The sequence below is a fragment of the Diorhabda sublineata genome, chromosome 4, assembly GCF_026230105.1.
Source record: "Diorhabda sublineata isolate icDioSubl1.1 chromosome 4, icDioSubl1.1, whole genome shotgun sequence".
NCBI classification, from domain to species: domain Eukaryota; kingdom Metazoa; phylum Arthropoda; class Insecta; order Coleoptera; family Chrysomelidae; genus Diorhabda; species Diorhabda sublineata.
The window spans coordinates 12,401,824-12,416,722 of NC_079477.1; the positions used below are offsets into that span (position 1 = coordinate 12,401,824).

Here is a 14,899-nt window from a genome sequence, read left to right on the forward strand (position 1 = left end):
GTAACTTTATTGATTTATTCAAGACACCATTTTGAAATAATTCCAATTGAAAAACATTTTCAAAAAAGGTTTGGGTATTAATAGATTATTACATGTAAGAAGCTTTCTTTCTTGAAATTGAATATGTGGTTAATGGTAAAGATTGATCTTCGTGATTTTCGTAATTATGTGTATCTGGAATTAATTTATAGTGAAAAATTATAAGGGGACAGACGTATTTTGAGAAGAACAAATAAAGATAAGGGCCAAGGAAACTTGACGCCGAAAATCTATTCGTCCTACAGTCTCCATATTCACCTTTGCTATTTGTTTCTATAAATGAGGAGGCTCGTCACAGTGTGTCAACGACTAGTATCTGCGCGTATACAGCCAATGAGAGACTCAGTAACCTATCTGTAGGTTGCCTTCTTTATTCCCTTGCCTGAGAATACAGCATCGAGATACAAACGTGTAAGCATTGCGAAATGGGAAGGCCCACCATATCGTTGAAATATGTATAAATTTCAGACTGATTCTTTTCACAAAAATCCCAAACATCATGCTCCATCTTTCGTTGAAGAATATTCCTCACAATTACTACTTAAAAATATACTTTTGTGTATTTCATATACCTAGACTTTAATCAGCATGCATTCTCATACGACCAGAGTTGATAGTTATGTCGATTTAGGTACGTCACAATTTAGCATAAACTTTTTTTTCTACAAGAATGTTGTTTAAGAAAACTGTTGTTTTCTATCAGGATCATCTTCCTCGAGGATAATATATATCACCGCAGAGATTTTGTGATTTTCCTGAACTGGTAGTGGTAGGTAATTCACTTACAGTATTTAAGTTAAGAGTGACAGATAGACTAACGTTTCTTAATTAGGCTCAACTTTAGTTTGTGTTCTTCCTCTATTAACAAATACAATCATTTGTAAATGATTAAAATATTCTCTGCATTTTTATTGAATAATATATAAAACGAAGAACTGCCTTTGTTTGAAAAACAATGCCGGCCTTGCTTGGCTACAATGGAATTTTAAATTTCGACGAATGCTCATATTTTTTATCCATTGCGGAATTCGTTTGATTTGAACTTTTTTTGAAACAATTGGTATATTTACATAGTTTCTTTTGAATAATTTCTAGAAAAGTCCATTTATCTATTTATTTTGTTTCTTAATGTTGTAGAAGTTTGAAGAATACTTCTGGTATATTCTTTATTCATATATAAGGAGTTTTTGTAGTGCAGTTCAGTTCAGTCTATAATAAATAGTCGTAGTGAACAGAACAAATTAGCAAAATACTCGAAAAATTTAAATAAATTATTTAAGTTAGTTAAGTGACGGTGAAAAGTGAATTATTATAAGTTTGTGAAGTGGAGAGTATTTTATTAACCTCATAAAAATCACATAAATGAATAAGAAAAACTTTAAAAATTGTTCAAGACATAACATTTTTTGATTTGATTTTTGTTGTTATTCTTATCGAATAATAATTTTTCTATTCAGTCATCAAATGAATGAAGTTATTACTTTACCAAATAAATTGTGACACCACAAATGAAATTTATTAATATGTATTGACGGGTCTAAACATAATTCGAAGAAAAAGTTAGTATTTGAGCTATCGAATTTTATATCAAATTACACAGTCATTTATAGTATCTTAAAATATTGCGCCTACGTTGTATGATAATTTATTATTAGCACTTATAATGTTATTTATGAAATAATTGGAAAAACCTTTGAAACTGAAAATGCACGATGTGATAAATCTGAAAACAGTATAAACCACGTTGAACCTGAATTATTTCAAAAAGCAGTGCGTAATAATATTAAAATGTACAAGGGACCATAAAATTATTAGATTTTCATGGAACATTGTACAAAATTACAAAACATACATATTAAAATACAACCCGGTACAGGATTTATCTAAGTTAATAGTTGAGCCGGCTTTAATTCCCAACCAGATCAAATTGAATTTAGAGTTTATCTTGTAGTTATGTACAAGTGTAATGTTTTATGTATATGTGATCATTTTGAGGCTAGTACTCAAGAGAAAATATTATGTACAGAATAAAACTTTCTTTTCTTAGATTTTGTAACCTCTTGCCACACTTTTTATTTTGAAGCTACTATGATGCATCTTCAAATACAAATTCACTTCAAATTCTGTAGAGGCCAGTTTTCTTAGAAAATAAAAACTTCTGACAAATAATCTTCATTGTTGTTAATCTTTATAGCTTGAATCATTGATGTAACATGCAATGTTTGTATAATATTATTATAGCCTATAGTCTTTCTTGATGAATAGACTTTTCAATACCAATATACCAGATCCAGTAGTTCCTGAGATTAGCGCTTTAAGCATATTCTTCAGCTCCATAAGATTAGTATTTAGATATTCAGATGCTTTGAAAAAACTGTCTAAATTAATAAAAAGTTAATTACACACGTCTAGAATTACGCTTTAAAAATGGACAAAAACAACAATTGATCAGAATAAAACTGTTCCATTCAGGGAAAAGTTATTAATTTATTCATTTCATTTGTGTGGATACCTAGCATATAGTCTTCATTTTTAAAGTGAGATGATCTGATATGAAACACTCACAGAAAAAAATTGAAATTCACAATGTTTCGAATCACGCTCAAAATATTAAGACTTTTTTTACAGCCTGCCTACTTCACAGTAAAAGATAGACATATTTGAATCCGATTAAAACCTATGCATAATTTCAAATAATTATGGATAATTGTCCAATTATCAAAGATGAAACTAATCCGTACTTCACATATAGCAAATAGAAAAGGACCGATCCTCTAGGATAGAAAAACAATATTCTCAACACACTTGTTTTGTTATAAATTCTTAAAAAAAAAACACAATAACGCACTTCTGTGTATGGTTATTTCAACTAACGGTATACGAAGTCTGAGTAAAACAATTATATATCATCACGTCATATCGTACTCATTATGTAGAGACACTAGAAATTGAACTTTAGGAAATATGCCTTTAGTAAAATCCCAAGAAATTCACGCCTCGAGAAAAGTCAATGATGTCGTGTTGCAAGATCGACATGCGACTATTAGATTAGATTCATACCATGTGATGCATAATATACAATGTTAAAAATTTCTTTGGTAATCTTACCAAAAATGTGAAGGAAGTTTTACACGCACAACAATGCAGTAAATTAACTAAACAAAATAATTCAACAAAACATAGTAAATCAAAATGTAGAAATTTTTTTTAATCTTCTAACATTGTTATTGAAAAATAATAAACAGTTAAGTATAATTACTTTCCATGTAAGATTTATATTAAGGAATGGAAAAATTACACCTAGTCCCAGTAAATTTTCTCAATTATCTAAGAAAATCACTCAAATTGTATTATAATTTAAATTCACACACACTGAATAGTAATTTTAGCCATCATATTTTTCGCAAAATAATGGTAATTTTACAAAAAATGTTTATAGTGCACTTACTGCTGAAATGAAAAATTTGTCACCAAGATGGGTACCGGATTCACACAAGCAAAAAGACATATGCAAACTTTATTTAACACTATATAATCAAGAGAAAAAAGATTTTTTCGCAAGATTTAATATTGAATGGATACTTCACTATGATGTAAAGTACAGAGTAAGGAACAGGAAAAATCAGGACCGGATTAAGCTAGGGGCTTGGGGGGGCTATAGCACCGGGCCTCAGGTCCAAGAGGGCCCCATCATTTGGAAATCATTCTGTATTTTTTAATGTGTTGATGCCTCAAATCTAAAGTATTGACTCTATTTTGTGAATTTTTCCAGGTTTCCGAATTCCTTAAGGGGGCCCCGTCATTATTTTAGCCCCGGGCCTTATAAATCTTAATCCGGACCTGGGAAAAATAGATGTTCACCGCTGCAGAAAAATCAAGATGCAACATTCAGCAGGTAATTTTAGTAAATTTTGTACAAAACGGATCCACAATCAGTTATTTCATTCCAAAAGTAGGTGATAAAAGAAAATGGCCATTGAGAGTTACTCAAAAAATTACTAAATGAAAACTGATTTATTGAAGATGCGAAGATAACCATTTGTAAACTGTTTGTGTCACTTTTTATACTGTAAAGTTATGTAGAAGATGTTGGAACAGATATTTTCCAATGAAAATTTCTGTTATAATGAGGAAAATAATTAAATACTAAGCAATATACATTTACGATATACTTCAATTCATATTTTCCTATAATATTTATGGCTTTTTATAACTAAATCACTTCCTAAGAAGTTATCAAATGTGTTAACAGATATAGTCGTTTTCTTATCTGCATAGTTTTTATTTGCTTACATATGTCAGTATTATCTTATTTACAACAGTAAACAATATGCAGGAACAAATAATCACAACAAAACTTTATTTAAATTCAGATCAATATTATGACTAACATCTATAAATATTAACCGATATCTCATATTCAAATTGTTTTTATACGTAGGGCATTTGAATTGTTTCAAAGTTACATCTAATCTATATTTATAATCGATAATAATAATTAGCTTCTAACGCTCTATAAAACTAAACAAAGTAATAATTAAAAACACAATTCAACATATTGCGCAATTTTAATGTAAATGAAAACGTTCTTATCACTTTATATATTTTATGGATATCGTAGAGAATAGGCGAAAGAAAGTGGAATTCTCTAGAAAAAAGTAATAAGGAATCAGACATAATCATAAACTGGTGAAAGTAATACAAACATATGGTGTGGAGTGGCTTAAAATGAAGAAAGACTAAACAAAACCAACAGAAATACTATGATATAAACAGAAAAATTGTAAATTTCTAGAATGTTATTATGACGTTATCATCAAGCGAAGTATATTCAGCTTATCAAAAAATTACATGACAATATTAGAATTTTCCAAAATATCTATAAAGACCAAATTCAAAATATCATGGGTACCACTCACTATGTACGTTAAAATTAGGAAGTAACGTTTTAGCCCTACTGACACTGATGATACGTGTAATTATCAGGTGAAGAAAGACGTACTTACGACCACTACTTAGAAAAATCTGTGCGATTTTAGATAGGCGACTTGTTATACGTAGATGTAGACGAGGTTGATGCGATCGTGTGTGAAGAAACGTGTCATGATTACTATGAGAGAGAAGAAAACATTAATAAGAAAACATATTTTCAGGGTTACAATGTCAATTACTATGGATTGTGGTCTGAAAATGATTTATTGGTTGCTGTTGCCGCGTACAAAAAGGGTGCTTATGGTTTGAAAGAATACAGTTGTGGGCGTGGAGTTCCAAAGGCAATAATTAAGAAACATGCTAATGAATAAACTCCATTCGCAATAATGTTAAATCATTTGGTAGATCGTCGGTATTTTCTACAGATATGGAAAGAAAGATGTCTTAGCACATCCTTCACCTCGAAGAGGCCTTATCACATTTTTCCAATATAGATAAAAAAATTGCTGGTAAAAAATGGTTCAAGGAAGGAACGTCAATGGTGAGTCCCAGAGGCTTTAAAAAAGAAAATGTTAATCATTTTTCCGATCTTTTAAAACGAATTGTCGATAAGCATAAATTTCCATATTTAACGTGGATGAATCTGGTTTTACCACTGGGCAAAAAAGTCTCCCAAAAATAGTTGCTCGTGAAGGGGAGCACCAGGTAGGAAATCTAACAAATGCTGAAAGTGGTGACAATACAACTATGGTATGTGCAATTAGTGCTGCCGGTATATATATATATATATATATATATATATATATATATATATATATATATATATATATATATATATATATATGATAAGTTTTAAAAGAAACAATTTCATACTGGCCTTAAAATTGGAGCACCTCCCGACAGTATTGTGTATTGTTACGATTTCGGACACAGGATATATTAACTCAAATCTCTTTGTTGAATGGCTGATGCATTTCCAAAAGCAAATAATGTTGCAATGTACATAATAAAGTTCCCCAACTGCTTGATGGCCATATCACACATACTCAAAACTAGTTTTTTCGCTTATATGGGAATAAAATATAGCAAACTCAAATGTCAAAATTACTTAAAAAGCCATATGTAAGCGGCCACTATGGGAATTGCAGAGAGTACCCTCCAAGCTTCCGGAATTTGGCCAGTAAATAGGATTGAATTTACAGATGACCAATTTGCACCAGCTGATGTTTTGCAACCTTCAACTTCTGTTACAACTTCTAGCAGTAATGATAACGAAGATAGAAGTGACAACAAGAATAAGGGATTTTTGAAAAAATTTCACCGCAATCAAACAAAAATCAAAATCCAGATAACTCTTCACTCTCGTAGAGTGCCAATAGCTTAGAAAACAGTGGAAATAACAAGTATCGCTTATAAATCACAGCTAGACAGAATAAAAACTTCGAAAAAGATATGATACAATGTATGAAATTGGATTCATATCATACTTGGTGTGCTGGAGTTAGTGCTGCAATTAAAAGGTTCTATTGTTGTAATTGTCGTTAAGAAAGCTAATGTCTAATTTAGGAAGCTAGCGGTCCAAATAAGGAAACCGGTTTTTTATATATTAGACTGATGACAAGATGTACAAAATTTTTTTACTTTTATAAATGGTATTTCAAATTGGCCCATATTAGACCACCCTCCCCTATCTTTAGATTTTGAAATGTATTTATATAATGTCAATGTAATTCTTATAATCCTAATTTATATTAATGGACTATGAGACTATATTCTTCTATTTTACTGACATTGAAATGTCCAAAGTTCGCGCAATTATTAGGTAAAAATAGTTATTATAACATCAAGAAAACCTCAAAACTACGGGCTTGCGTCAGCTCGTGATTTTAATACCCGATATAAAATTTTAACCTTTATTACAATGTGCCAACTTGTGATCGTGGTTGTTATAAAGATTAGACCCCTCGTGTAGGAAGATTATGCAGGTAGGGATTTTGATTATTTGAAAAATGAAAAACAAAAATAAAATAGCTATTTTCTATGTGTTTCAGTAAAAAAAATGTCACATTTTGAACACATAAATAAAACAATAAAAAATATTTCATTTTGTATTTTTAAGAGACTGTTTCACGACTAACCTAACCCAACTTAACCAATTGCAAGTGTGCATTATAATTTTATATGGAGTTTTACAAATTACGGCTTCCCGAAATTTCAAAAATTTATTTTCTATTGTATATTTGTTAGTACCTACTTACGCATCACTTAATGAATCCATCACGAGTATTATGACTACCTTTTCGTTTACCTGAAATATCCCCGACCAGAGTGGTAGCGCATCCAAAAGTATGAGTTATAGATAAGAAACACTCAATAAATTAACAAATTATGCCACTTATTTTATATTATAAATATACGTTACCATTTAAAATAAAATTAACAGACAGTATTTTTTGGAGAATTGTTAGTTTGGAAGAATGTAATTTATGTGCTGTAATTATTTTTGTTACCAACTTTTGGGTACTTTTAATATTAGATGTCCACCTAAAAGAATTTTGATATATTGGCTAAGTTGTCATTTCATTTTACTTGAAATACGACTTGATACGACTTGAAAAGCTCTTGGGATAATTTGAATTGGAGAAAATGAAAACATACGATAATCATTATATATTTGAACAGTTCACAATAAAAGAATATTCGCGAAGTGCCAAGTATGGTGGAGCAGAAAGAAGAAAGATCATAATGCCGGGTTGTGCTAAGGCTACATGCAAAAACACTAATCGAAATACAAATGAAACAGGTATTAAATACTTTGTTTTTCAATAAATAAAGATTTGGCGAAGCAGTTGATGGAAGCCTAGAAGATCGGTGGAAAATTATTAAGGTTACTCGAAAGCCACTAAAACTAAAAATATACCACTGATCAAGTTTCCATGGATTGACCGCCCCTCACTTCAATCCTTACAAAGACATGATATCTATAACATGTTAGAAAGGCAACTATTCAACTAAGAATAGATTTTTAATCTCAAATAGGAACATATTGACAATACTCACAATCAAGAACATATTTCCATACAATTCTAGTTATTTCTAATTTCAAGAAGTTCCAATTTCAATATTTCGCAAAGAAACTTCTGTCTTTGTGTTTGTGATATATGTAGAAAATCAATTTCTGAACCTGAGAAATCAGAATTGCATCAAATATTATATGAACCAATTTGACTATCACTGTATCTCTTTTGCAAATATAGAAAGAAGGATGTAGCTAATGAAATATTATTCAGATTTTCGTAATAAACTGTTGCAATACATTAGTAGATACGAGGTCTGGCTATCAAAAAACGAAAGGGTTTTATTATAAAAATTACTCTACATTCGAATGCTCCCCTTCATTATATTCCTCTCTCCACACACACCTTTCCATACGTTTTTTCCATTGATCGAAGCCGTGCTGGAAATCTTCTTTGGCGAGTGCCTTTAGAAGCTCTGCCGTTTCTTGCTTTACCGCTTCCATCGATTTGATCCCTTTCAAAGCAGTTCTTTTTTAACCTTTCAAAGAAATCTGAGTAGACCCGTTGACGCAAGAGCTTTTGGTCTGGCACCAACTTCGCACAGACTTTTGTCATATGTAATTCTTCGTGTAAAATTTTTCTAACCGTTTCTTTATCGGCAATCATCCGGATGCTCATTCGACGATCAGCACGCACAATTGGGTCACTGTTTCCGGAATTGAAACAGTCACAGGGCGACCTGGGCGCTGGTCATCTTCATTGCTCTCTCGGCCCTCACTGAAGCACTCAAAAACAAGTACACGAGATAGATAATTGTCCCCATAGGCATCTTGCAACAATTTATAGCACTAGTGCGGAGTCTTTTTCAATTTAACGATAAATTTGGGATTGATATGTTGCTTCTGTTTTTCGTAAAACATGGTTTTCGGCACGAGACAAAATATGTTCGTTTCAAACCGCTACTGCACAAATAGGTATTATAATAGTGACAGACACGCGCGAAAGTCTCGTTATTTAATATCCAGACCTCTTAGGTAATAAGTAGATGGAGACCAGAATACTAAGCTTTGATATAAAATGTATATAGCTAGAAGAGCTCTCTATAGTTAGGTTAACGGCATTCTCTTAGAATAATGAGAAAAAACAGTTTCGAAGCTTGATAATGATCACTATAATTGTTAAACAAAAAAGAAACATCCAAAACTTTCATATGTAATATCAATTCCATCACTTTCTGAACAAAAGGAATAATAAACCACGTATATCGATAAGATATGTAGTATATTGTGAACAGAGCTATGAATCGTAGTGTACCTACTTTGATGATATTAAAAAAGTATGATGAAAATCCATGGAAAGTGTGAAGGGGCCTTATCCGTTTGTTACTGGTGGATTCACCAGACACTCTTGTTTCCTTTGTTTGTGGGACAGCTGGGTCAGAGAACATCATTATGAACAAAAAAAAATGGCTCATTCGAAACAACAGCACTTCATTTTAAATGAACATCTAAGCCATCAAAACCGTTGGTTGATACAAAAAACATTATTCTGCCCTCTTCATATATTAAAGGGCTTAAACTAAAATAGATGATTATAATGATATATCCGGTATTTGCAAACAATATTAACAAATGGCATAAGCTAAACTAAACAATGGGAGTATTTATAGATCATTCTAAAAGGTTGTGGAAGAGTTTTTTTGAGATGGAAAGGTGAAAGTTATGAGTATATTGTAGCTCACTCATCGGAAATTTCTGGAACAGATAGTGATAAATAAGTTATTTAAGTTTTATTTCCTGCTTTCACGTTGGAATTTGTTTCCCAACATCTTGGGAAATCTTGTTATCGACCAGGAATTTTGAGTAGAAGATATTATTTAAAGGGCTCACTGTTGACCCATAAATGCCAAAATCTGTTATTTTTATTTATTCTTTTATTGTTTACACTAAGTTAACTAAATTTTATAAGTAATTAAGAGTAAGTATTGCTAAAATCAGACGTAACGGAATATTTTCATTATTCTTTCTATCTAGGTATTACCTAAAAAACAATAATCCTTTCAATTAGGGTCTAAAAACCGTGGTATCTAGGGTAAGTATGCATTCAGTTGTCTGCGTTTTAGATAGATTTCACAGATTGATTTCTAAAAGTTCTCTCTCAATAACCTGTTAACGAATATCCTTTTTAATTTTATTATATCAAATAGTTATAAAAATTTTATTGAACTTACCAGGAGGTTTGGGTACGTTCCTCTTAACTTGCATCCATTTATAAGTTGGTAGAGCTGGTTGAGCTATGGATACAGGATTAAGCGTATGAAGCGGATGATGCTGCCTTAATCTAGAATGATCTTCTGTGGGAATTAATTCTTGTTTATACCTGTGAAGATGTTGAAACTCCATGCAAGTACTTTGAGCACCAGGATTTATTAAATAGCTACTACTATCGCTAATGTCAATTTGAAACTTGTTTTCGTGGATGTAGTTTTGCTGGAGTGTGGAGTCTTCTGAATTTTCATTATGATGAATTACGTCAGAATGACTCCGCGAATAGTTGTCGTTGTAGTTGTTTTGGGCATAGCCCGATGCACTATTTCCGTAATCCAAATTAGTATAAGTCAGTCCTGTATCGGTGTTTACGATGGGGTTTTCTTGGACGTGTTGAGAATAGTAGTTAAGATTGTGAGGAGAAGAAGGGCATTCTGCCGATTCCCCGGAAGTTGTCGCATACAAATAGGGCTCTTCATAATGATAATTAGAAGAATAATAATTTTGAAATTGATGAGGGGAAGTCGTATGATTTAAATCGTTCGAATAGTTATAATAATTGGATTCCGAAGAATTATAAGGAGTACTATGTTGATTATGATGACCGTACATAGTTATGTCCATCGTCATCATTTTTATTTCACTATTCCAGTGACTGATAATCACGACACATGTGTATTTGTGATCACGAAACACACTTTAACAACTAAACGACTTAATATCCGTTACCAAACTGGTTAGGTTGACTTGATTGGGTCTCGACTAGCTAACAATCTAGAAAGTTGTGTTGGATAACACAGCTGCGTCACCGTTGAGGCGGAGCTTCGGCTTACACGTGTCTTGCGCCGTGGATCTAAGGACCAATAGTAGCTTTCGGTTATCAAAAGATGTGATGCTGCTACAATGATTGGCCAGCATCCAGCCATGATTGTGTCTATAGGAACGTTTCTATTCTTGGAAATGTTAGGTATATGGAAGTTGGTGACATGACAGCTCTACTTGTATTGTTTGGCGTATATAGGTAGTTTAGTAGGATATTTTCTACATAAATTTGCATAAGATTATTAACCATTCGAACGTTTCTCTTATGTGTGCATATATCATTTTTATAGGCCCATTTTCAGTAAATATTTTGTTTGAAGAAAGTTGTTGTACCTAAGTACTATGAGAGTTGTTTTCCATTGTAATTTTTCAGATGAAATAATTTACTTAGATTTGCTTAATATAGAACTACATCAGAAATCAATCGAGCGTTGATAGTAAAATGAATCTTAGTTATCTGCACTCTCTTCTACCATACGTATTAAAAATAATGTTTCATTTTAATGGTGCAACTTTAGTTTTTAAATTTAAAGAAACAATAACAAGGGAATTGATCCCGGTGATTTGTTAACTTGGATAATAGAATAGAAATGCAACAAAGCAACAACTATTTATTCTGAATAGTTATACTTATAATAATATAATAAGCTTATAGTAACATACAACAAGAAAATTATGGAAAGTGTGTATCTTTACTTCCACATTAATTTGTAAAATAGATCACAGTATGCTTTTTTGAAATCATGATTGTTAAGCGATGAATCCGGCAAGCCAGTTCGTTTATTAGCTACCCAACAATAATAATTGGTACCATTTATTTATATTTTCTTACACTTTCTCGTGTATCTTATTCTTGATATTTAGGTAAAGTTTGACTACAACGTATCTGAGAATGTTAAGCATCTTTCCAAATCAAACAAGCACACACATTGGCTCATTATCGAACAGAAGATTTTCTATCAGTCTATTGTGAAATTGAGAGCGGGCATTTGAAGAAACACAGAGTACTTACTATTAAAATCACTTGCATCATAAGTACATTTTCGGGTAGGTACCTAGTGGTTTTTGGAATTAAGTGGTTTGTATGTTGTATTTCCCACATTTAAACATGGAAAAAAATTGAGAATTGAAGTGGCAAATTGTGAAAAACCCTTCCAGTTAGCAGTATATAAAAAATATTGAAAGGAATGGAAGAAATTGAATAATTCAATTCGCCAAGAACAATTCTAGTCATAAACCATCAGATTTTTCCAAAGAAGTTACAATTTCTGTGTAGATGAGGATCTAACACAGTTTTTTTGCAAATAGCGCTAGGGATTTGGCAAATAGCAAAAGAATTTCTTGTAGGTACATGTGCTTGTGTTGTAATTTGTTCAGATTTGAAAACAGAAAGCGGAATAGAAATCATATCATAGATTGACAATCTAAATAGGTACCTGGGTGAAATAACAGACAGAAGATAGATAGAGGGATACAGATAGATCAAAATGAAAATAGGTTTGTGAATATTTGCTCATAAAAGTATTAAGTACTTTGGATGAAACGGCTTACATTGGTATTAAATAACCATAGTAAGTTAAATAGATGTACAAGAAACCAAATAAAAATACTCTCTTTTAAAGATGGCTTAAGAATAAATCAAGATACAACAAAATACGGGATAACATTATAACAGGAAATTTGAACATGTTATGCCATGTTATGAGAATGGAAGAAAAATAATGAATAGGGAAGATATATGAATCACGGACTTACAAATAATATTAAGACCTAGGAGGAGGGCGACATAACAAATTAAGATTTCAGGTTGAAATCAAGGAATGCGAGAGCAGGAAATAAATCAAAAGACACAGGAGAGGAAAGAATGGAAACTACTGTGGAGAAATGAGCCTGCGTAATGACTTGCATGCTGGACATGCCTTACAGCCGAGAAAGACTATCTACAATTTTAAATAATTTTTCATTAAATACCAGCGAGTCTGAGTAGTGGAAACGAAAAATATCATTGATCTACGAATTTACTAAAATCTCTGTTAACGGAACTGTGTTTTTTAGGTGCTAAGAACTACTTTGTCCCAGAATAAGTTTGTGTCATTGAACAATACTTATCCAATACTAATTATATATTTAAAACTAATTTCTATACTGAAATATGCCCTGATGGAATCGTCTCTCTTCACTGTTATTGCAAACATTGTCATGGTACTCATACACATAGTCACTCACGTCATTCGCCTCATGAAAAAATTACCTTGAATTCCTTTCTACTCTTATACTACGTATATATTGTCAAAAATTTCCTATAATCGTAGAATATTTTCCAGACACCTTAGATACATTTTTGGGCTAGTGGGTTTCGAAGAAAATCTTAGTATAGTGAACATTCTCTGAGCATAGTTGAAATACTGGAAGTGTTAAACCTGTTTAAATTGTTTATTTTGAAATACTGGAAGTGTTAAACCTGTTTAAATTGTTTATTTTGATGATTATTTTGGACAATATAATTTGTTTGGAAATTGAAAAATATAACGGAAGTAAAGTATTTAAGTACCTAAACTAAACTAAAAACGTCGGTAAGTAGTGAAGTATATAACAATTCCAACACTAAATATTGCTGCAGGAAAGCCAATAAAATAAATGGAAAGGTGTCAAAGACAATAAAAAACCTTCTACAAGGTAATTTTTTGGAAACATTGAAAAGCATCTGAAATCTTTCATCACAATCCGCCTCTGCCTCGGTATATAACCGTGGTTTTGTTTCACAACCTTTCTCGTCGGTCATTTGTCACTAACCTACTAACGTTTCTGTTTCTTCATGTGCTTATCCTTTTACCAAATATTCAATTCTGAGTAATTTTATATTCTTCGTTTTTACGGCGGATTTATGAAAAAAACATAGGAATAAAATAAATGGAAACTTATATTGGTTAGGTTAAGTAAGGTTAGGGGGGTGTGCTAAAAATTCAGATTTATACATAGATAAGTGCATTTTAATGAACATTTAAAGCCCTGAAATCAATATGTTTTTATTTTTTTTATTCCCAAAATTGTTTCTCGTAAATTCGACGTAAAAACGATTCTTGAAGAAAATTTATCAAAATCGGATTATTTTTCGAATTTATAGAGCCAAAAAACGAGGGGACAGCGAGAGTATAAAATTACACAATTCTGTGTTGAGTAGATAACTTGATGACATTGATAATTGTTCGAAAAACAGATTTCAAAAGCTTGTTGCTCGGAAATAGACCGACGCCGTAGGCTGTCTGTTGTCTATAAGCAATAAGCTTGAGACAGTTGTTATAAACTTTTTGAGTATTTATCAATATTCGACGGTTATTCGGATAGAAAATTTTCACTAATTATAGAAAAAAGGGCAAAAAACAATTTATTTAAAGGTATAATTAAAAAAAGAACAATTAGAAAAGTTAAGTGAAGATCCATACGTGATGAAGATGTATTTCCAATACGCTTGTTGTTAATAATTTGATTCTCATGCTCTTAATTCATGTTCTGGTCAATATTCATGTGAGGTTTTATTGAGTTGGCATTGTTGTGATCCACTATTTTCATAAGCTCTCGCTCTTTTGTGACATTTTGAATAATCGAATCAATCGGACGATTTCAAATTATTGATTTCAGTGGATTTCTACTAGAGCAAAAAATTTTCATTATTATTATACATTAGTCTTATTTTTATTACCCACTGTAACTGCTACCTTGTTTTAACTATCATAATTAACTCGTGAACTAATGCTACGTGACTATGATTCTGATCAAAAATTGTACCTGTTATCTAAGTGATACCCATTTCTGAAGATAATT

General features: G+C 31.6%; 1 protein-coding gene across 1 annotated transcript in view; it reads right to left on the reverse strand.

Annotated features, from left to right (window-relative positions):
* Nucleotides 1-10,966, reverse strand: part of LOC130442642 (homeotic protein labial) — a 65,068-nt gene extending 54,102 nt beyond the window's left edge. The window contains exon 1 of the mRNA XM_056776939.1: nucleotides 10,219-10,966. Coding sequence (XP_056632917.1) covers nucleotides 10,219-10,888 — 670 coding nt within the window. The 5' untranslated portion in view covers nucleotides 10,889-10,966. The remainder of the gene's footprint in view (nucleotides 1-10,218) is intronic.
* Nucleotides 10,967-14,899: the final 3,933 nt, after the last annotated feature.